This window comes from Myripristis murdjan, chromosome 1, assembly GCF_902150065.1.
Source record: "Myripristis murdjan chromosome 1, fMyrMur1.1, whole genome shotgun sequence".
NCBI lineage: Eukaryota > Metazoa > Chordata > Actinopteri > Holocentriformes > Holocentridae > Myripristis > Myripristis murdjan.
This window is the reverse complement of record NC_043980.1, coordinates 22,206,016-22,227,230: the sequence shown is the minus strand read 5'-3', so window position 1 is coordinate 22,227,230 and position 21,215 is coordinate 22,206,016. Positions and strand designations below refer to the sequence as shown.

At 41.4% G+C, this 21,215-nt stretch overlaps 1 protein-coding gene across 12 annotated transcripts in view; it reads right to left on the bottom strand.

Annotated features, from left to right (window-relative positions):
* Positions 1-1,248: 1,248 nt before the first annotated feature.
* The window catches only part of LOC115359150 (calcium/calmodulin-dependent protein kinase type II delta 2 chain), a 43,285-nt gene continuing 23,318 nt past the window's right edge, over positions 1,249-21,215 (bottom strand). Inside the window, exons 4-22 of one of the 12 annotated variants that reach the window (XM_030051499.1) lie at positions 20,173-20,227; positions 19,420-19,485; positions 18,620-18,692; positions 16,697-16,799; positions 16,411-16,494; positions 14,920-15,014; positions 14,649-14,771; positions 13,399-13,482; positions 13,084-13,126; positions 11,696-11,736; positions 9,238-9,297; positions 7,522-7,566; positions 6,668-6,716; positions 5,992-6,090; positions 5,229-5,249; positions 4,766-4,841; positions 4,577-4,671; positions 3,299-3,527; positions 1,249-2,871 (exon numbers count right to left, since the gene is read on the bottom strand). In XM_030051499.1, the coding sequence (XP_029907359.1) occupies positions 2,811-2,871; positions 3,299-3,527; positions 4,577-4,671; positions 4,766-4,841; positions 5,229-5,249; positions 5,992-6,090; positions 6,668-6,716; positions 7,522-7,566; positions 9,238-9,297; positions 11,696-11,736; positions 13,084-13,126; positions 13,399-13,482; positions 14,649-14,771; positions 14,920-15,014; positions 16,411-16,494; positions 16,697-16,799; positions 18,620-18,692; positions 19,420-19,485; positions 20,173-20,227 (1,502 nt within the window). In that variant the 3' untranslated portion in view covers positions 1,249-2,810. Of the gene's footprint in view, positions 2,872-3,294; positions 3,528-4,576; positions 4,672-4,765; positions 4,842-5,228; positions 5,250-5,991; positions 6,091-6,667; positions 6,717-7,521; positions 7,567-9,237; positions 9,298-11,695; positions 11,737-13,083; positions 13,127-13,398; positions 13,483-14,648; positions 14,772-14,919; positions 15,015-16,410; positions 16,495-16,696; positions 16,800-18,619; positions 18,693-19,419; positions 19,486-20,172; positions 20,228-21,215 lie in introns of those variants that run through there. The other 11 variants (XM_030051520.1, XM_030051505.1, XM_030051541.1 and 8 more) reach the window with 11 other exon arrangements.

The following is a 21,215-nucleotide window of genomic DNA, read 5'->3' as shown; positions in this document are numbered from 1 at the left end:
TCTGAAGACGTCTTCTGGAGGTACAGAAAAGACGTCTTTTTAACGTTTTCTGGATCACTTTTTGCTCAGTGGGTTGCAGGTAAGACAATGTTTTAAATAACAATTGTTAATTTTGTAACATTTAGCCCTAGTATGCAAGTCTATGCTCATGTCAGGTAATACTGCCGTCAACAAACTTAGCTCCAACTATACTAGCCATGTTCAGACTTAAGTGTTATGTTGCAAATAATTGATGTTGTCGCTACACACTGTCGCTGCAGTGACACACACACGCTCGCTCCCTCTTGTACGCGCACTACATGATCAATCACACACATTGATGCAGAATATCCGGTGTTTCTTTCTTCCACTTGTAGTTCCCGCCGATGTCCAGTAGATGGCACCAGAACACAGGCTACGGCAACTTACAAAGCAAACAGGCTCATGAGACTGAGGCGACCATAGATATCTATAATAAAGGCCTTTATTATAAATATCTATGGAGGCGACTGTGGCACCTTTCACAATAAAAGCCCAATCGGCAAAGATGAGAGGAGGAACCTGCATCTACTTTGTTGGTTCTACTTTTTACCGTTTTCAAATTTCCAATAAAAGGTGCACGATGAGAAACTGCAGATGGTCGATGGAATATTATGTATTTGGTCGATGGAATATTATGTATTTATTCCATAATTACCAGTTGAGTCCAGGGGGTCCTCAACTCAGTCAACCCTCTTCCTTTTTGCAAAATCCACCTTTAAAAGACTGTAGTTTGAACTTGAGCGTGTGCTCTCTTCATTTTATAACTGCATGGAGAAGATCAAACCTGACAGTTACTGATTTGAAAAAGTAACTCTGTAACTCTGTAACTTTTACTCAGAGTACTACTGAGCTACATATTACTGAGCTACTTTTTCCTTTCACTTAAGTAGATTTTTACAGCTGTACTTCTACTTTTTTTAAAGATTTTTGGGGAAGGGTGCGAGTGGCGTTTCTGCTTTATTTGATAGTTCCAGTTGAAAGAGACGGGAAAATCATCAAAGTAAGAGCACATCTCCTTGAGTCACAGTTTGTAGTACTCTTTCCACCACTGGACAAAAGTTACCACTTCTTGTTCAGCTCTGACACAAAGTAGGCCACAGCAGCTCCCCTCCACATCCACTTTCCTGGCATTACAAGAGCCAAACGGAGCTTTTATTATCATAAATGATGCAAGCCAGAAACCTACACCACTACATAATTAACACTCATTTGTTATCACACCTTTTAGTAGATTTATTTATTTTTTAAACATGTTTAGCCATCTATTGCCGTGATGGCAACAGGTTACACACACCATATAAGGAGTGGTGCATTGCATTGACATCATACGTTTTGTTAAAAGAAATGTTTACCATAGTTTCCCCTTAAAAAAGAAGAGACAACTCAACTGAAAACAGGCAACAGGAAGGATGAAGAAGACACCGGCGTTGTCCTGTAGTGGCGAGGAGACCACTGGCAAGAAGAAGAAGCACTGATCCTCAAGGAAGACATCCTCACATTTATTACACTCCTCCTCTCAAGTCATTCCTACACTTCTTCTCTCATTCACTGTCCTCCTACCATCCTCTCCTGTCTGACTGCAGGCTTTCTCAATCCCAAGCCCCTCACGGCAGGTTCCAGACTAGTTAGCCGAGCCATGAGCTTAACCTGACCTGACTGAAGGTAGAGGTTAATCTTCTCAACGTGTCTCTGCTCCATACCTTCCCTGCCCTGTTGGCAAAATAACACATTGGAAATGACAAGAATAAAATGACAACAGAAATCCTACGTACAGTCATACAATACAAGTACAAACATTATGAAAAATGAGCTCGTTTCCTTCTTATTTTTTATACAAAATGTAAGGGGTGCTTCAGCAAGAGGGAGTTTATTTGGGCTCCTCTTAGGATATGCCGCTTTGATATTTATGCTGGATGCTAACCATAATTGTCTTATTGTTTTTACAACAGTTCCATGATACTGGAGGACATTAGAAACATCTGAGACAGGACTGATGCACAACATTAACAAATGCAAACAAACAAGTCAGTGATTCACAAATCAAACAGAAGATATTATAGTTTCATATGGTCTTACTCACAATATCCCCCCCATGCACTACACAATAGTCTTGATTTTTCATATATTACATATATGCTACATTCTCTTATTTCTTATTTCACTGATATAAAGGCAAACATATCTCAATGCAAAGTGTAAGCTGCTCTGCTCTTCTTTACAATTAAATTAGTATTATAGCTTGAAATCTGACAATTCAAACAGTATGACTTAGCTCATAGCAAACATAAATGTAGCTCATAAACTGGATTTACATAAACTCTTAATTCCTCTGATAGCAAGAATAGCAATTTCAGTGTGTTTGTTTTGTTTTTGTCAACAGTCACAATGTATATATACATCACCAGTACTAAAGCAAGCTCAATTTTAACATTCTGATCTTTCAAATGTTTTGAATTGCACACACATAAATACACATAAAAATACAGAACTATTTTTTTTTGGGAGAGGATACAGTAGTAGTTTTTAAACATTTCTATATTATATTTAAAATGCATACCAAAACAGCTTAAAAAACAAAACAAAACCAAAAAAAAAAATGTCATCAATATGCTCATTTCATAATGTCCAAATACGGTGTGCAGCCACCCAGTGGTGGTTCGAATGATGTCCATTAATAAAATGCCATAACAGTAAAATGTATTAATACTCTTGTCCTGTGCGATGTCGGTCCTTAGAGAAGGGTCGGGGCGAGAGAGAGCAGTCAGGGGTTGGCTAGTTGACTGCCTTTCTTATAGATCTGCTGATGGGATCTGTTTGACCAAATCAGGATACTCCATTAACTGCAGAAGTCAGAGAGACGAAAAAACAAAACAAAAATGTAAATATCCAGTACGGTGCCATAGTTCACAGAGCTCATCAAAGGAAAGCTCATACCAGTTCAGAATGCCAGTTATGGTGGTGCATTACTGAATGTCAAACAAAACCCTACAAAACATTACCTTTTAGGTTTAAAGTATAGGGTTGGTATTTTTAATCTCAGGCTTGGTTAAAATGTTGATTCCCATTATTTCTAATCGTGTAGCACAATCTTACCACCAGCTCTAGGTATAAGGAACTCAACAAGGTGAAACGACAATTGTTTACAGTTTCTCAAAAATCATTACAAATTCTATTTTTGAACAAAAAAGATGAAAGTAGATGAAAGTATATATATATTATACTTTCATCAGCCCAATCAACACTCGACTGACAGGTTTAACTGGTTCATGTCTCTTACTGGGATGGGACGCTAGGTGAGCCGGAGCGGTGGAAGTGGATGTTTTGCCACTTGCCCTCACGGCGATGCCAGACACGGGTCTCCTCAGACTGCATGGTGCGTGGCATGCCGCTGCCATCCATGTATTGGGTCAGCCGAATGTAGGCGATGCAGGCTGCATTCTCCCCAATTAGGTGCACGTGTGGGTTCAACAGGATGGTGTGCACCGGCTTATTCCCTTTAGACAGGGCTGGAAGGGGGAGATAACAGCTCATTAAGCGTCATTTACTTTCATATATCACTTGAAGATATTGGACATACAACATTAATCTCACGTCTACTGGGTAAGGAGGATTAAAAATTAACTGTTGTGAAAATAATGTCCAAACCACAAGCAAATGACGTCTGATAAATGAAATACTTGTACTACTGTCATAGGGACATTAACTGACAGGAAAAGAAACGGACGAAGAAGTCTCCATAATTTTATGTTGGATACTGGACATCTCCAGACTTGCCAAGTGATTGAGGTTTCTGGGACAAATCAGGTTTATCTTTTCTATTATTAGCCAGACTGAGCATGTTCTGCCATTTATAGCAGTCATTAGTAATTTGTCTGTTTTTACTCCGAGGCAGTCCAAAATCTCCTCCTTGTCCTTGTAGTGGGCATAAACTGTGTACTGATAAGGCTGAATATTGGTACTGTGTGAGATCAAGAAGTAGCCCACATCCAGCAACATACAACTTATACAGTATACTCCAACACACATTTAACATGTTGTTGCATACTCAGTCCAGTGAGGAGATCCTATCTTTCTACTTATTAATTCAAAGCAATGAGGTACATGGACAACTAGAAGTGTTCACATCATTGACTGATTGATTGATAGATGTGGCTCCTGGAAATATTTTGAAAAATCAATTATTGGACACATTTCTTTAGGTAATTTGATACAAATGTTGAACCTGCATGTAATTGCTTATTTGTTTACTGATTGTTTGAAAATGCCTGGAACCACCACAGGCATGCAAAGATTTATCCCATTGGTAATACTGCAAGAAGTACTATAGTATTGCAGTAATCTGCATCAAGATAATTTTCTCGTACCCTGGAATTTTTTTGTTGTCTGCTCTAATCAGGTGGCTTATTCGTTTGTATTATGAAACTGTGAGTATTATTTATGTCAAGTACAGGCCACCCTGAGCCATACAAGAGACCTGTCAATGTTACTAAAATCCCTTGACTGCCAATACAAAGATACTAAAAGTAATCCATCACTCAATGTCCCTTGAACTCACCATTCTCAAAGTAAAAGCGATGGAAGTCATGTCCTTCCACCAAATTGCCCAGGGCCTCAGGCTCAAAGGAGGTCAGCCCAGGGTCACAAATCTTCCTGTTACACCAGTAAAAACTCGTTAGTTAGACGATTAAAGGCCCATACAGAAGCACAAATGTGCAGATTGTGAATCCAAAAAAGAAAAACTTACGCATAGGCCTCAAAGTCTCCGTTGTTGATCGACTCAATCAGCTGCTCAGTGACTTTGATAATTTCCTGTTTACGAGCTAAAACACAAAAAAATCACAGAAAATCACCAACTAAATATCACACACTGATGTGAAATTTTGCCATATATATGTATAAATGTAGGTCTGAGTGAAAATAAAGGAAACTGATATCAAACCGGCTTCAAATGGGTTCTAGTCTACAAATTAGCAGGATACCAAAATTATTAGAAATGGAAGGCGCTCAAAAAAATGTGTCTCATAGAATTTCTGTTGTTTTGTTTCTGAGTAACAAAACAGAAAGCCTCCCATGACTAATAGTGACACCAGGCAAGAAAATATAGGATGATACGATTCCTTTCACCCAACACGACCAAAAATAAACCAATGCTCAGATGCAATTACTTGGTACAAATGCAGTTTTAACTAAGAGATATTGACAGTTACCTTTATTGTTATTGGTGCAGGCTGGGGGATAGTGAAAAAATGACTTATAATTTGCGCAACAAAACAGCATGTTAAATAAAAAATAATGAATCAACACCTCCTTCACCTTCACTTCTCAGACAGCCATAATTTATGTCTTATAATCAACAAGAAAAGGCCTCATCAGCACAGCTTAATGGTCGGGTAACAATGTGCTATAAACCTGTGTGTGTGTGCGTGTGTGTGTGTGTGTGTGTGTGTGTGTGTGTGTGTGTGTGTGCGTGACTCAGTTCTACACCATATGAGTCAATGTTTGGGTTAGTCAGAACAGAAGACAAATGGAAGAGTGAGATGGGATTCTGTGTCTTGAGGAAATATGCAAACCAAATACTTAAGAATAATCTAACAAGGAGGAGCAGACATGTCAGAACTTCAGGGGTCAAAAAACACAGGAGGACAGGTGACACAAGGAAGAGCATTCACACACACCTGAATATATTTTTTGAATTACTGTGAGATTGAAAAAGAAATTATTTTGTTGTTGCATGTTGTTACTGGTAGACTAGAGGTTCATCTTACAGGAAGCTGCACTGAAAATCACTTTGGGTTTCCTCTGTGCTGGCTGGGTGACGCCAGGGAGCAACAAACACCAGGGAAACATGTTTTCACATCAGGAGCACACGACTTGAGCCACTATATACAGGGAGAGCAGTTTTCTCTGGTGATGACTGGCTACTGGTGGGGGATCAAACTGGGGCATCTCCCCCATTCTGGAGGGACTTACTCTGAACTGAGGAGATGGGAGTTTGCCTTGGCTCAGACATCTGTGAGGAACGGCCCTTTGAGCTCAAGATACTGCTCACAAAGCTGCCCAGACGAAGGGCTGGCCAAAGTTGCACAGGTGGGTGTCAAGGATGTGTGAGGTTGGGTTGGGATTGTAAAAAGGAGATGTTTGTTTTAGACGTGTATGTGTGTGGTGTGTGGAGAAGGACAAGGATTGCAGAAAAAAACGGATATTCTCAAAAACATGAGGGAAAAAGAAGAAGAAAAAAGAGAAGTCTTTCATAAGCAGAAAGGAAGCACATTAGGTAATGCTCAAAAACTTATCAGAGGAGGGAACCAGTATGTGTTGTGAGTGTAAACATATTCAGTGTCAGCACTGGCCATAGATGGTGGAAACACAAATACAGACATATAACAGGAGGAACGGGAGCCCAAAAAGAAGGGACGCGGTGGATACTTTGTGCAAGAGGAGCTGACAGACAGAGAAAAGGTACAATAGTTCAATAGTTTTTGTTTTTCATTTTTAATCAGTTTCAAAAGAAAATGAAGGAAAACATGACAGAGTGATCTGGAGACATTCAGGCTGTTTGGAAACCAACCAGTAGTTTTACCAGTTCACTGCAGGTGAGAACCAGCAGACACAACCAGAAAAAGCTGGTTAATTAAAGTGTCCCTACCTTTCACATCCTCGTCCTCTATGGTGGTATTGGCACTTTCAATGGACTCCTTAAGAATGATAACATACAGATTTTAGAAATTTCTACATGGAATATGTGTATATGTATGGAGAGAATTTAATGCACATCTGCAGTAGGACATAAAAATGTTTCGATAAGTCTCAAAATCTGACTTTGCAAGACAGAAACTGCAACTATTTAAAGGATTTCAAAAATGGTTTCAGAGTCCCATATTTGTTGTTTATGTAACATAGTATAGGATGATGTTACATAATCTACTAAAGCTGGCGGGGTTAGGGTTACCAGTGTTACAGAATTTTTCGCTTATCTCCAACCTTCCACTGCAACCTTGGATATACCATGATTGCTGTGCAATGCATGAAAGCATGCCAGTAAATGCTTAATTGAGAGTCACATTACCTTACGCAACTCATAGTATCCTGTTCGATTTGAGACTACATTAAATATCTCGCTGAGAGACATCCTCATCAGTCTGAAGTTCTGGACAGAGCGGTGCCCATTTTCTGCACTGAAAAGCTTCCTGATCTCTTTCAGTCAATAACTGTTCTCACTGGAAGGTCCAAGACAAGTTAAATATGAATCAAAGCACAGGGCAGAAAGTGACTCCAGTCACTCCAAACTTTTATTTGACACATATTGTTTATAAGCTGAACACTCAGCAGATCTACACGCTCATGTTGTACTCAAGCATCTCAAAATCCCTCAGTTTATGGGGACACAAATTGAAACAAGGCCATGCAAATGCAAGAACCTAAAATACAGGATCAAATACAGCTCATATGTTTATGTGCTATATGAGACTAAAGATGAAAACTATGGCTATGATGTAATACCTTGTTCCCATCCACTGGGTTATGGATCACAGTCGTCTGTGGTTCCTGGAGAAAACAATTGACAGTGAGTGTGTGGGAAGAGATGACTAAAGAAGGGCAGAAGAGGTCAAAAGACTGTATACGAAGTAAAGAAAATATGTGTGTGTGTGTGTGTGTGTGTGTGTGTGTGTGTGTGTGCGTGTGTGTGTGTGCTGTTTCTCATAGTTTCAGGGTTGTGTAGGTGGAATACTGCTTACTTTGACCCTGAAGGTCTAATCTTTGAACAGCACATCACTAAGATATCTATAGCATATCATTGATTGCTCTCTCTCTCTCTCTCTCTCTCTCTCTCTCTCCATCCTCTCTATCCATCTATCTACACATTCCCTTGACATAGAGCAGTTTTTAGGTGATGAACGTTCTTTGATTCGATTTTCTCCATTGTTTCTCTTTCTTCATGATCTTGTCACTTCTCCTGGATGACGTTGTTGCACTATGTGTTTTTGCGTCACCTTCTGTCCCCTCAACCAAATGTCCAGTCTTGGTAATCAGATGTCTGTATCTCTGGGCAGGGCTTTACGGAAATTGATCCCGATGACCAGCTCAGCCCTTTAATCACTCACCAAGATTACACTAGATTATAACATCAACTGCTGTGTGTGCGCGCATATGTGCGTGAGAGAGAGTATGGGCGCAGTGAGGGAGAGAGAGAGAGAGAGAGAGAGAGAGAGAAAAGATGATGTGCCTACACTCGCACGCAAATGAGGGCAGAGGAAGCCATCGACGTCATGCAGAGCAGCAGTCATGTGACATGACGTAGACAGTCTATTTACAAAGGCTAGTCAGAAAGAACATGCGCAAGCCCATGAGTGACAGCCAAACTGGTCGGGCATGTAGCATCATAGGTAGCCTAAGGAGCCAAAATTCTCACACTCTAGCCATGCACAGTCAACCTATCTCAGCAGAGAGGCCTAAACAAAACAACACAGCCTCGGATGACTATTTTTGTCTGAAATTTTACATTAATGCCACACAGAAAACAATGACGCACATTTCATGACACTGAAGTCTGAGAGAAGCACAAACACGGCGGAGGGATGTAAGGAGGAGGGAGAGTGGGGAGATTCTTGCAGTGGAAAAGGGAGAGAGGGCTTGGGATTTGAGGTAGAGGTAGCCCTACAGAACACGCTCATCAAAACCCAATCCAAACGACGTGTCCAGGCTTATTGTTCCAGCCCAACATGAACATTGCACAGATCCAGCAAATCCAAACTAGCCAAGCTCTACATGCGCCATGCATGCTATACAAATTCAGATGAATGAATGAATGAATGCATTAATCTGAATTATTAATCCATTATATCTCAAGGTTAGCGTGAGTAAAATATGCTGGAGCTGGGACATGCTGCGCAGTGACAAAAGCCTGTACACACCATATTTCATTCAGGGATAGCTTAACCTTGAGCTAGATCGACAGAAGAGTCTACATCACATCATTATGTTTCCCCAACATGTCACCCGTGGTATAATCTACATATTCTCACTGAGCTGGTTAAAAGCCTGGTGCAAATTTATCAGGCTGCTATGGTTTTAAGGCTGAGGCAAGCAGGTATTTATCGGGCCCTGCGTGAGAGGGTAGGGTGAACCTGTACCTCCTCCACAGTGGGGTATGACGTAGGGAGGTGCAGGGGCTTTGTGGTTCAAGGTGTTGGTGTAGGTGAGGCTGTGTGTGTATACCAGTGCAGGGGCAGGGCCTGTGTCTTTGGGACTGGTCACTGTGTTGGCTTTGTTGTTGACCTGCAGGGGGCAGTGTAAAGGGGACATGACACACATACACACATTTCACATACACACACGCCCACACTTCACACACAGCCCTGATGCTCCATTCCAAAATAATCACCCCACCTCATGTGTCCCTGCTTTAAAAAAGTGAGGTGACTGGACATCCCAATGTTTCCACCAAGGAGACTTTACAGGATCTGCAAAGGGGAGTGGTTTAGGCAGGGAGGGGGGACCTAGGCCTATTAGTATACTAATCCAAATTTGGAGTCAGTTAACAACTCAGCGACCTGACATGGATCCAAAATGAATAAAACAGAGAAGGGAGACACCAGCGATGCAAAAAACAATAACAATAATCAAATAGAATAAAAAAAATAAAGAAATCAATATTTGTTGAATATATCAAAGCATGAAATAATGATGAGACAGCTGTGAAAGGCTCCATGGATATACTGTAAGTGCACAACAGAATTGATACTTGAAGAAAGAAACTACTGATAGCAAAACACACTCCGTGCCTGTACCCTTGTAGCCTTTCACAGCCATCTCATCTTCATTATGTGTTTTTATATAAACTGGAATTCCATACTGTGGGTACAAAGTAAATATTAATTTTTATTTATTTATTTTTATTATTATTATTTTTTTTTTTTTTTGCATTTCTAGCAGCTGCCTTCCCTACTCTGATCATTTTTCACCTCTTGTCTATTGTTTCCACACTATTGCTGACATAGGGCCAGCAATCAATACAACACACTAGTTGAAATCACTAGTGTGTTGTATTGATCTGTGATCTTTGGAAAAACTATTCTTGCTCCATGGCCAATGAGTTTGCACAGCCAAGGAATTCCATTTTCTCCAACTGGATCTTAACATCTGTGTGGAGGCTAGCGCTCTCGTGGCAATTTGTCCTGGGTGGCACCACATGATTTTAACCCACTTTTTCTGCAGACCGACCACATAAGAAAGACCTCTCACTACAGATATCCTCCCTGTTGCTGGCTCTGATGTAAATGAACACTGTTTTTTTTTTTTTTGCTGTGAAAAGCAACCAGTATTACTGAGAGTAAAAAAAAAACCCTGCACATGCACTGCTGATGATTCAGAGGTACAACACCTGCAGGTTTTCCTCATACAAGTGCACTGGTACTCTCCCCCATTTGGTAGGGCAGCATGGTTATGAGGGTGTCCCAGGTTCTGATCCCAGAGTTGGCAAATTAGGCTAGCTACATACTCCACACAAGGGCCATGCATGCATACACAAACACAAGGCTGACCTAAACAAGCTGTTTGTTTATTAGCACACGCACGTACATTGGCCTCCACTGGCCTGAGAGGCATTAGCTTATACAGGGTTTTTTTTTTCACAAGGGAGGAAAATGGCAATATGATGCTGGAGACAGAGATTTAAAAATATGACTACTGAGGGGCCATGTCTGCTTTACATGATGTTCCATTGCTGCCAATAAAAGAGTTTTGCAAAGAAGATGGTACAAATGAATCCTGCCAGATTCTCAGATTTTTTTTTTTTTTTACACCGAAATAAACAAAATACACATTCTTCACTGGTAGTGGCTCTTTACCAGCAGTTTTCATTAAGCACGTCTACCTGACATGCATGACACTGTAGCAGACATTAGCATTACGTTACAAATTTTTTGGCTGCACATTTTGCTATGCAACAATGTAAGAAACACCCCATGTGTTGCCTGCTGCGCTCGTGTATGCGTGCCTTGTGTAGAGTATGTAACAGGCCTTAGACTTCTGTATTTGGTTTCACAGAGCCAAATACTGTACATTGCATCTCATCACAAATTGTGTGCTTGTTCCTTCAAGGGATGGGGACACATGGGGGGGAAGGATGACCTCCCTGGAATGGAATATGCAGCATGACATAACCCTGAATAAGACCCAAACACAGTGACTCTGACTCATCATAGAATGTATGCAGAGGTCCAATCTCAAATCAACTCTCATATTCCACGCAGGCACACAGTATTAGTCAAGCACAAATCTCACACACAACAAAGTGTGTGAAGTCACCATCAGCCATTATGCGTGTGCAGATACACACCCGTAAACACACGCACACTTAAGCACACACTCCTCTGCTTCTACAGTGATGATTTCAGATTGGGCCCTACACCCAAACAGAAACTAGGATAAAGAGCTACAGGGGTCTAGAAAGTAAGAGACATGGGCTACAGAGGACATAGAGGGAAGAAGAGACACACTAAAGAGACCAGTATTTTAAAAAAGGACGAATTCAACTGGAAAGATAACTGACTGTCCCTGAATGATGATGTCATAAGTGCACAATGCATATCCATAAGGCTCCTCAGACACAAAAACGTTCCAACCAGTTAATGCAAGAAACAAAGCCTTTTCATTTCTATGCAAAGCAACTCACCTTAACGCCATCTGGCTTCTTGTTGAGCAAACTCTTGGCTGCTGTGGAGGGAGAGAGGGAAGCGAGACTTCAGCATCAGAGTTCACCAACAGAACCCTAAGCCTGAGGCTACGCTAACATGCAGCAAGCATATCAGTCAACTGTGCTTATCTTCAAACTCCAGGTGCAAGTTTCAACCACAAGAACCAAAACGCAATGCAACAGTCTCTTTCAATAGCATTGTTACTTATGCAAGGCTGTTCTCCCACAGTGTAATTCATATATACTGTAAGTTGCTAATCCATTGTCCACTTGGATGTCTATTCAGTAGGTGATTAAAAGAATACAGTGTTCATCTTACATTTACATTTGTGTATGTACACATGCATGCACCCAATAGCACATACATACAATTTCTCTCTCTCTCTCTCTCTCTCTCTCTCTCTCGCTCTATCACTTCCTCTTGTGTAAAAACTCCAGGAGCAACAATGCATCAACATGCATTTTGAAATGCATGCTATAGTCTACTCTAATATTAATTGTGACCTCAGATCTAGATTTTGCAAGCATCAGGTTGAAAACTCAGCATTGCTCTTGTGACTACCAAACAACTAGTTTTGCATGCATAAGTAATAGAAGAGTAAACAAAGTCAAACATCACAACTTAGTGGTTGGGCAGAACCCCGCCCACTTCCCTGTCATTCCAGAAATCTTACCTCAAATGGATACCACAATCCAAAACAAAGGACATTTTTTTGAAAAAGGAAGAAGACGATGAATAAAAAGAGAGATAAATGTATCAGTGTCTGATTTAACTCAAAAGTAAATAGAGTTAAAAGAATCCAAACAGGTGGCTAATGCAATTGGTAATAGAATGAGGAGGAAGGAAAGAGAAAACAGATAAGCAAGAGATTGAGAATATAGACAATAGAAAACAGAGATAGGTCAAAGGAAACACATGCATTAAGGTATGAGAGAGTGTGCATGTGAGTGGAAGATCAAGGGCAAGAAAGAGGCAGAAAAAGAGTGAGAGGAAGAGAGGCAGAGAAAAGACTGTGTTTACCGATGACATCTTAGTGCCAGATCATCTTTGTTCCAAGAGGAAAGAGATCAGAGGCACTAAATCAGGTTAAAAGCTTTTATTGAGTGCAGCTTAAAACTTGTCTGCACAGGCGTTTTAACATAATTTGTACTGCCATGGATCTCTTTTTTTTTTGTTTTGCAACAAAAGATCCCTTGTATTATAGAGCACCAAACCATAACCATCTCCAGCACTGGACACTAGGAGGCTGTAAATCTGTTGTTTGAGATCATTTTCCTTCCATTGTTTAGCCAACAGACAAAGATGATGTTAGTGCTAAGATACTTTTGGGAAACCAGTCTTAGTTACCAGGCTGAGAGAGACATACCTGAGAAGTTTCTTGTGACCAGCAAAGTGGTCAATATGGCTCCCTGCAGTGATAGGAAGGAAGGAAGGAAGGAAGGAAGGAAAGAAGGAAGGAAGGCATTAAGGAAGGAAAGTTAGATAATTATAGAAATGGGAAGATCAACCATAAGATTTGAGCAAGAAGAGAACAGCAAGGTAACCTGAAGGCTTAAGCAAACATTATATTAGTTACTTTAAGAAGAGCAGAGTAAAAAGGAGAGAAAGACAAAAGAGGAAGAGATGGCAGGACGGCTTGGGTTATGTAAAAAGAGAAAGGAAGGACTGCCAAAAGTCTCACCTTGAGTTTCCTCCTGGCATTGAATTTCTTCAGGCACTCCACAGTCTCCTGCCTGTGCATCATGGAAGCTACAGTGGACCGTTGCTGCAGCAACAAGTGAAACGGTATGAGGATTAGAGGGGAAGCGAAACAGTGGGACAACAGAACATGTATGGGAATATTCTCGCTGGAACAAAGTGTGTGAACTGTGCATGCTTGAATAAAGAGCATTATGTGTGTCTGCTGCATCTTATAGCAGGACTGATGTTATTGAGGTACTCTGTAATCTAGTTAAAGAAATACTTGAACTTGGATTACGTGGATTACATGCAGCAGAATCAAAGCCTTGACTCTCTGCTAGTGTTCAGTGTGTCCCAAATCAATGTATGTTTGCTTAAAAAAACAAACAACAACAACAACATGCAAAATAAACCACCTCAAGAAAATGCGTCATGCTCGAGCATTTTGACTGCGCTTTGACTATACTTCCTGCTTAATCAGTCAGTGTAGCTCGTTGGGGTGGGAATCATTGGTTAAGTAACGATACTAGTCCATCACAATATTTTACCTGTGATATGACATCATGATAGAGGCGATTCTGCAATACGTGATATATTGTAAGGTAATCAGCTATGATAAATCATGATATCTGTGACTGAAGAGGAGAAAATACCCTGGAAAAGGCAAAATATTTTCTCAGTAAGCAGGAATCAATCATGTTTTTCAGTGCTTTAAGCTGCACACCAACTGCAACATGTGTATAATAACACAGTTCAAGTTAAAATAGCTCATAGTAGGGAACAAATACGCCTCAGTAGAATTTCAGCGTGCTATCTATATACATTAAGTTGAAAACTCAAACACTCAAGTGTATCAAGAATGTCTCACAAGAGGGAGAATTGCAATATATTCACTGTTCCACCTCTCATAGCCAGTGTGTGAGCACTTCCATGAAAGAGCATTTACTAGAAGTGGTTTATTTAGCAAATGTTCAGCAAAACTGCATTAGTGTGGGAGACACTGAACACAGGAAAGGATAACACAGACTTGCAAACAGAAATGGCTGCAGTTTTTGGAAACTTGGTTCTCCACAAGGCACACAGTTAAAAGATATTTTTTACTATACACTGAAAACATCTGGAGGTACTGTGAGTAAATTATACAAAATACAGTAGTTTTTTTTTTTTTTGGTAAAGTATTCCTTTAATTATTGTGTGCCTGTATTTGTGTGTGTGTGTGTGTGTGTGTATGTTTGTGTGTGACACACGTACACAGATCCAAGGGTGCTTGAGAGCCTCTGTGGCAGTGATGCGTTTACTCGGGTTGATGGTCAGCATCTTGTTGATCAGATCTTTGGCCTCAGGAGTTACAGTGTCCCACTCTGGGGATGGGAACTGCCAAAATCGACACAGTCATGCAGGCATTACATACACCCAATAAAGCTGAATAAACACCCAATAAACCCCACAGGGAGGGATCTAGGGCAGTTCTGTGCATTTTTTGTGTGTGTGTGTGTGTTTGTGTGCGTGCGCGAGCTCTCACATCGTAGGCTCCAGCCTTGATTTGCTGGTAGAGGCGGTGCTGGTCTTCATCCCAGAATGGAGGGTAGCCAACCAGGAGGATGTACAAAATCACACCTGACAAGAAGTGACAAGTGCAGTCAAGCATCTCAGTAACAAGTAGAGGTGCGCCGATCGATCAGCCCAAGATCAGAACCAGATGATTTTAAGGCAGACTGGCTCTGACTATAAAGCCGAGCTCTATTAGCCAATCTCAGGTGCAAGGTTTACCAGACAGGTACAGTGGCTGAGGCTCAACAGTTGAAAAATGTGTTGGTTGGAAACCAGCTAAATTTGAACAATGCTTGAACAGGGTTTGAACATTGCTTGAGTGATGCTGAACAGCTGTATCAGTGTTTTAACAGTTTAACATTTCAGACAATGTGAAACAGGATTGCTGGATTAGGGGAAAATCACCAAACCTGGCAACAGTGAATTAAATGGTACTGATCAACAACACTCACAACCCAACAGTACTATTCACCTTTGAACAAGCAAAATATTACATATGGTACCTTTAATTACTTTAAACTAAAGAAAATCCGAATCGGCCAGGATTGGTGTCAGCGGTTCAGGTTTAAAGAAAAATTGGCAGTCAGAATAGGCTACAAAAATGGCAATCGGTGCATCCCCAGTAACGAGTACTGATAAACCTGGTACATCAATCACCAACAGAGAGATAGTCACGTATAAGACACAACACGATACACTCAGGCTTTAGTTCCAAAACAACTGAAGCTACAAGAGTGCACTAATTAGAGTGCTGATCTACACCAGGACATCTTCACTTTACCGGACAATGTGCTACCCTATGTGCTAAGCAAAACTTGTGAGAGACTTTGCAACTAACTGTAAGTGAATTCTTTTCAAATTACAAATGAATAACTGCATGATTCAAATATAATACAGTAGAGTACTGAAAATATTAGATCTGTGAGCAAGTGAGCATCTGTGAGCTAAAGTGAGCAAGTTAGACAGTGAATGAAGTGAGGAAGCAACATAACAACCCAGTAGCACAGGAAGAGAGAGAGAGAGAGAGAGAGAGAGAGAGAGAGAGAGGGAGGGAGGGAGAGAGAGAGAGAGAGAGAGAGAGAGGGAGGGAGGGAGAGAGAGAGAGAGAGAGAGAGAGAGAGAGAGAGAGAGAGAGAGAGTGCAATGGTGGTCAAACAAGCGAGGCAATGAATGAAGAGAGGGACCAGCGTATAGCGACCCTGTAGACTATGCAAAAAGAGAGACGGCAGCAGTGGTCAAGCAAGCTAGACAGTGAACTAAGAGAGAGAGGATAAGTAGAAAAAAACAAATGTTTTACAAAATTTTTCAATGACCGTCTTCATCATATAGGCATAACTGTGCACAAAAAAATAGGCTGCTAGGCCCAGTAGTTTGTGAGATTAGCCACGGACAGACACATGGACACACGTACACATACACACGACCAAACACATGACCTCCTAATTGGAGAAGTATTATTTACCACAGGCCCACATGTCCACCGGTTTCCCATATGGGTCTTTCCTCAGAACCTCCGGAGACAAGTAGCCCGGAGTGCCAGCAAAACCTGGAGGGGAGAGACGGGGGGAGGGAGGAGATGTGGAGTGGAAGGAGGGAGTGGGCAATTCAATGAATGGGCTGTTTGGTTTGCCCATTAACCAGGTGACTGATTTGATTACTGACTGATTAACTGATTGGATGACTGGTTGCTTGATTGATCAACTCTTTGACTGACTGACTGAATGATGGATGAATGGATGAATACTCACCAAACCATGCCTGCTGGTCCCCCTGCACCTCGATAGCCAGCCCAAAGTCAGCCAACTTGACCGCCGCCCCCTTCAGCTTACTGGCCAATAGAAGGTTCTCAGGCTGGGGGGGGCGGAGTCAAACAGGTTAGAGGTGAGAGGTCACACACTCTGGGAACAAGTTGCCCACCGACACAGATCTAAGATCAGATTAGCCTAACCAAGTCCTAATCCAGATCATTAGGGGTAACAGCACTAAACTGGTCTTAAATCAGTGTCCGGGGCAACTCCCTTTCTGCCAGACAAATGACAGATGGATGATAATGCGCACAGGACCAGTTCTCTATGTGACCACAGACACTTTCACACTGGAGCCGTGGACTTGCTCCTTCCGTCTCATGGATTCTAAATGGACAGATTGGTGCCAGAGATGACGTTCTGGTCCACATTTACACCAATCCAGTGTGTTTAAATCCATGAGGAGGAACAAAGTGCACACTGCAGGACAAGGCTAGAGGGGGGGTGTGGTGAAACAGGAGACGTGAGTATAAAAACGAGCGTCTCAGTCACATATAGGTAACGACATACACACACGGCGCACTGACAAACACAATTTAGCACATTAATAAATATATGCAAGCCTTAAGCAAACACACACACACACACTCTCAAATGCATGCGTGCACACACACACACACACACACACACACACACACACACACACACACACACACACACACACACACACACACACACAAAGGTGCATAAGCCAGAAAGGTCTGTGCTAACCTAAGGCCAGTTAGACTGTGTGGTCTAATGAATAATGCAGTTCCTAACATTTAGACGCTCTTAACACAGACAGCCTTGAAGCAGTCCTTTTTTATGGCAGACAGATAACTCAGCCACTAAATGACAACTGGACAAATCTCCAAAATGATTTACATATGAGGAATAATTTATCCTAATGCTGAACTATCTTAAAACTTAAGTGAGGGGCGCCTCTTTCAGTACAACTGACAGATTAGAAATCTAATAAGCCAAAACGGTTATTCTGAAAATAAATTATTTTTTTTAACATGTTTGAGCAATGCTTCTTATGGCACAGTACATTCAGAACAGACTCAAGAAAGCAAGAAAGCTCTCTTGCATTTGCTTCCCTTTTTACTCCACATAAAAATACTCCTGGGAGGTTATCAGAATAGAGTTTACCATTAGAATATTCATGACCTTGGAAAATCTTTCACATCTCAACATCATTTTTACATAATTATGCAAATGGAATATCATTTCTGAGACTCTGGCTCATGGTTGCTCCTATTCCTGTCACATTGGTGCTACACTCGGCACAGAGACATGCACACACTCACACACACACACACACACACACACAGCCACATACCCACACACACATGCGGGACCACTCGCACAGAGGCTAACACACTCATTGGAACACACCAGGGTGATATTACACTTATTCTTGGCATTGGCAGGAAGGATATTGAACCCAGAATATTGAATAGCACAACAAAGCAGGAGCTGTTGTAATAGTAGAGAGAGGTGGCGTGCGGTAATTAGGACGAGGCCTGAAGTGTCTCCAGTGGGGGGGTCGAATCCTATTCCTGCATACAAGAACTGCACCAAATTTCTTAGCTAAGGCCAAACTACCACCATTCACTGTGCTCAAAGCTTTTAGGGAGCTCTACAAGGAGAATGTTTCCAAAAAAGATAAAAGGAATTAACAAACCTCTTGAAAAGTATGATGTTCTCTCTCACTTGAGAAAGCATTTAACAATTTCAGCTTTACTTCCTTCATCAAATAGATGGTGCAGATGCAAAGGTTAGGATTGTGAGGACAACAGTGAGTCTCATTTTTCTTAACGCTGCCATCTGTTGTGTAAAGTCAGGATGAAACAGGACCGCAGCCATGGCTGTAGTCATACAAACCTTCAGATCCCTGTGGACTATCCCATTAACATGGCAGTGATGGACACTCTCCAGGATCTGCTGTATGCAGTGGCTGGGGGTGGGAGGATGGCACAGGTAGAGGGCAGGATGATGATGGGATACATGGAGGAAGAGAGGGAGGAATATGACGAAGAGGCAGGGAGGGAAGCGAGAGAAATGAATTGAGGGGGGAAAAAGGCGAAACAATCGTAACACTGTATCATATGCTCCTCTCATTAGCCTCTAACACGTGGTGGCCTGTTCCCTAGAATGATTTTATGAAGTTATATGGAGAGATAAGTCATTCACACAAGATATAATACATTTCAAGTCTTACGCTGTACAGACAAACAAAGGCTGCACAAAGTGTGTAACGAGAAAACACACACACTCTGATAGGGTGATTAATCATTTTACAACTGTAGCTCTCCTCCAGCTCTCTGCCCTCTCCCTTTTTTAGCACCTCCCTCTGTCACTCCACTCTCTCTCTCTCTCTCTCTCTCTCTCTCTCTCTCTCAGGTAGTATTTCAACATAAAGCTCAGAGTGTAAGGTAGGCTGTGTATGATTAATACTGCAGGCTATATGTCATTAATCACCTTTATAAATAACTGTATGAGATGCCTTTGAGAAAAGGCAGCTGTATAACACCTCTTGCAGGACCATATGTGAAACACACGCACACAAACACACACACGCGCACGCACACAGTTGCTCTGTCCGATACTATAGAGACAGTGATGCATAAGGGCTGCTATGCTCAGCAGTGTACTGTGCCTGTGTGTGTGCATGTGTGTGTTACCTGGCATCAGCCTCACTGTAGTACTCCCTGGCTACGATGTCCTCGAACAGTTCGCCTCCTGTCACCCTGTGAGGAGACAGAGATGACATCATAGTGTACATGTTTCTGTCTCTCTTCACACAGTCTCTATTTTTTTATCTCATAAACACATACCTCATAAATTTATGCACATCTTTGCACACTTTATAGTTCATACATCAATAAAAACTCTCAGCTGTCAAAGCCATGTACTTGTGCACTGCCATTTGTGCATTTATTTGTGTGTGTGTGTGTGTGTGTGTGTGGGTGTGTGTGTTTGTGTGCGTGTGCGTGTGCGTGAGAGAGTGTGTATGTGCATGTGTGCACATCATATCCAAGTGTGTGTACATCTGTGAATCTTATTGGAGATGCTTTCATGCTTGAATTTGTGTTTGTGTGCATGGTGCATGTGTGTGTGTATGTGTGCATGCATGTGTGTGTATGTGTATGTGTGTGTCTGAGTGCGCATCCTGATAGGCTTTGTGTAGGCACAGATCTACCCTTAGGGCCCTCTACAGACGGGCCCTCAGGCCCTCGGCTAATCCCCTTCCCCTAACAGAAGGGCTGATATGGGTCAGCTTCATAAGGACCAAGGCTGTTTCCACTCACTGTGTTAAGCTCACACAAATACCAGGATACAAGACAGAAGTCAAAGTAAAACAAAATGAAACATGTTAAGGGAAGTCATGATCATCAGAGAATGTGTGTGTGTGTGTGTGTGTGTGTGTTACTCACAGATCAAATACCAGATAGTGGAAGCCTTCTTCTGATATGCTGTCATGGAGTCGTACTGGGGAAGGGAGAGAAAAAAAATACAAACAGAGTGGAAGAAGAGAAGAGGAAGAAGAAAAATACAAATGAAAGACAGCACGGTCACTACTCCAGCACTCACTCATACTCACTACAAGCCAATACTGATTGGTTAAACCTTTGTGTCACTGTGCATCAAAGTTTGGTTTCGATTGTTGGTTTTATTTTGGTTGTGAATCAAAGACAACATACAGCAATACAAAGCACTGTCTGTAAAACAAGCAGCAGTTTACGGTACAGAAAACACGCTACGCTATGTAATAATGATTAATTCTGTTTATCAAGGGCAGACACACACAGGAAAGTTTCTCAAACCGCCTGAGCAGCATGGTCGCCTTCCACAAAATCACAGAGGAAGCCTGAGAGAAAAGCAGTGACTCAAAGGTCAGAATTTAAATTTTCACACTTAAATTATACATCGTCCACCATGTATCTCCAGTTTTGGTAATTTAAATGTTTTAACTCAATTTGAGATTCTACCTGCTCCTTCAGAAATTGCTACAACCCTAGGCATTGTGAAACCTTTACAAACTTATTACATAAACTGAAAAATAGAGGCGTCAAGGTTTTCTTCACCTCTGAAAAGTTGACATTAAGGAGGTACATGGTTTTCACTGGACAGCAGTGATATACGTAATTGAGCTATAATCTATAACTAAATATGCCAATTGAAAATACTGTTTGTTGATTCAATTTGGCTTCTGAACTGCTGATAAGGCTGCTGCTTCCAGAAGGGTCATAGGCCTAATTCAACACGATATCAGTGGTGGGACATGCCCACTTGATAACCCCAGCCACCTGCAGACCCATCACTGTAACACTGAAACTAAGTGGCTGGTGTAATTTTTTTGGTCTTTCTTTGTAGCACCTTCAATACGCCACTTAAATTTTATTTCCACGTCATGGAGTCTTTAGGATTTAAAAGACTGGGAGTCAAAACGCTAAGCTGTAGTTGTTCTCAAACTTTA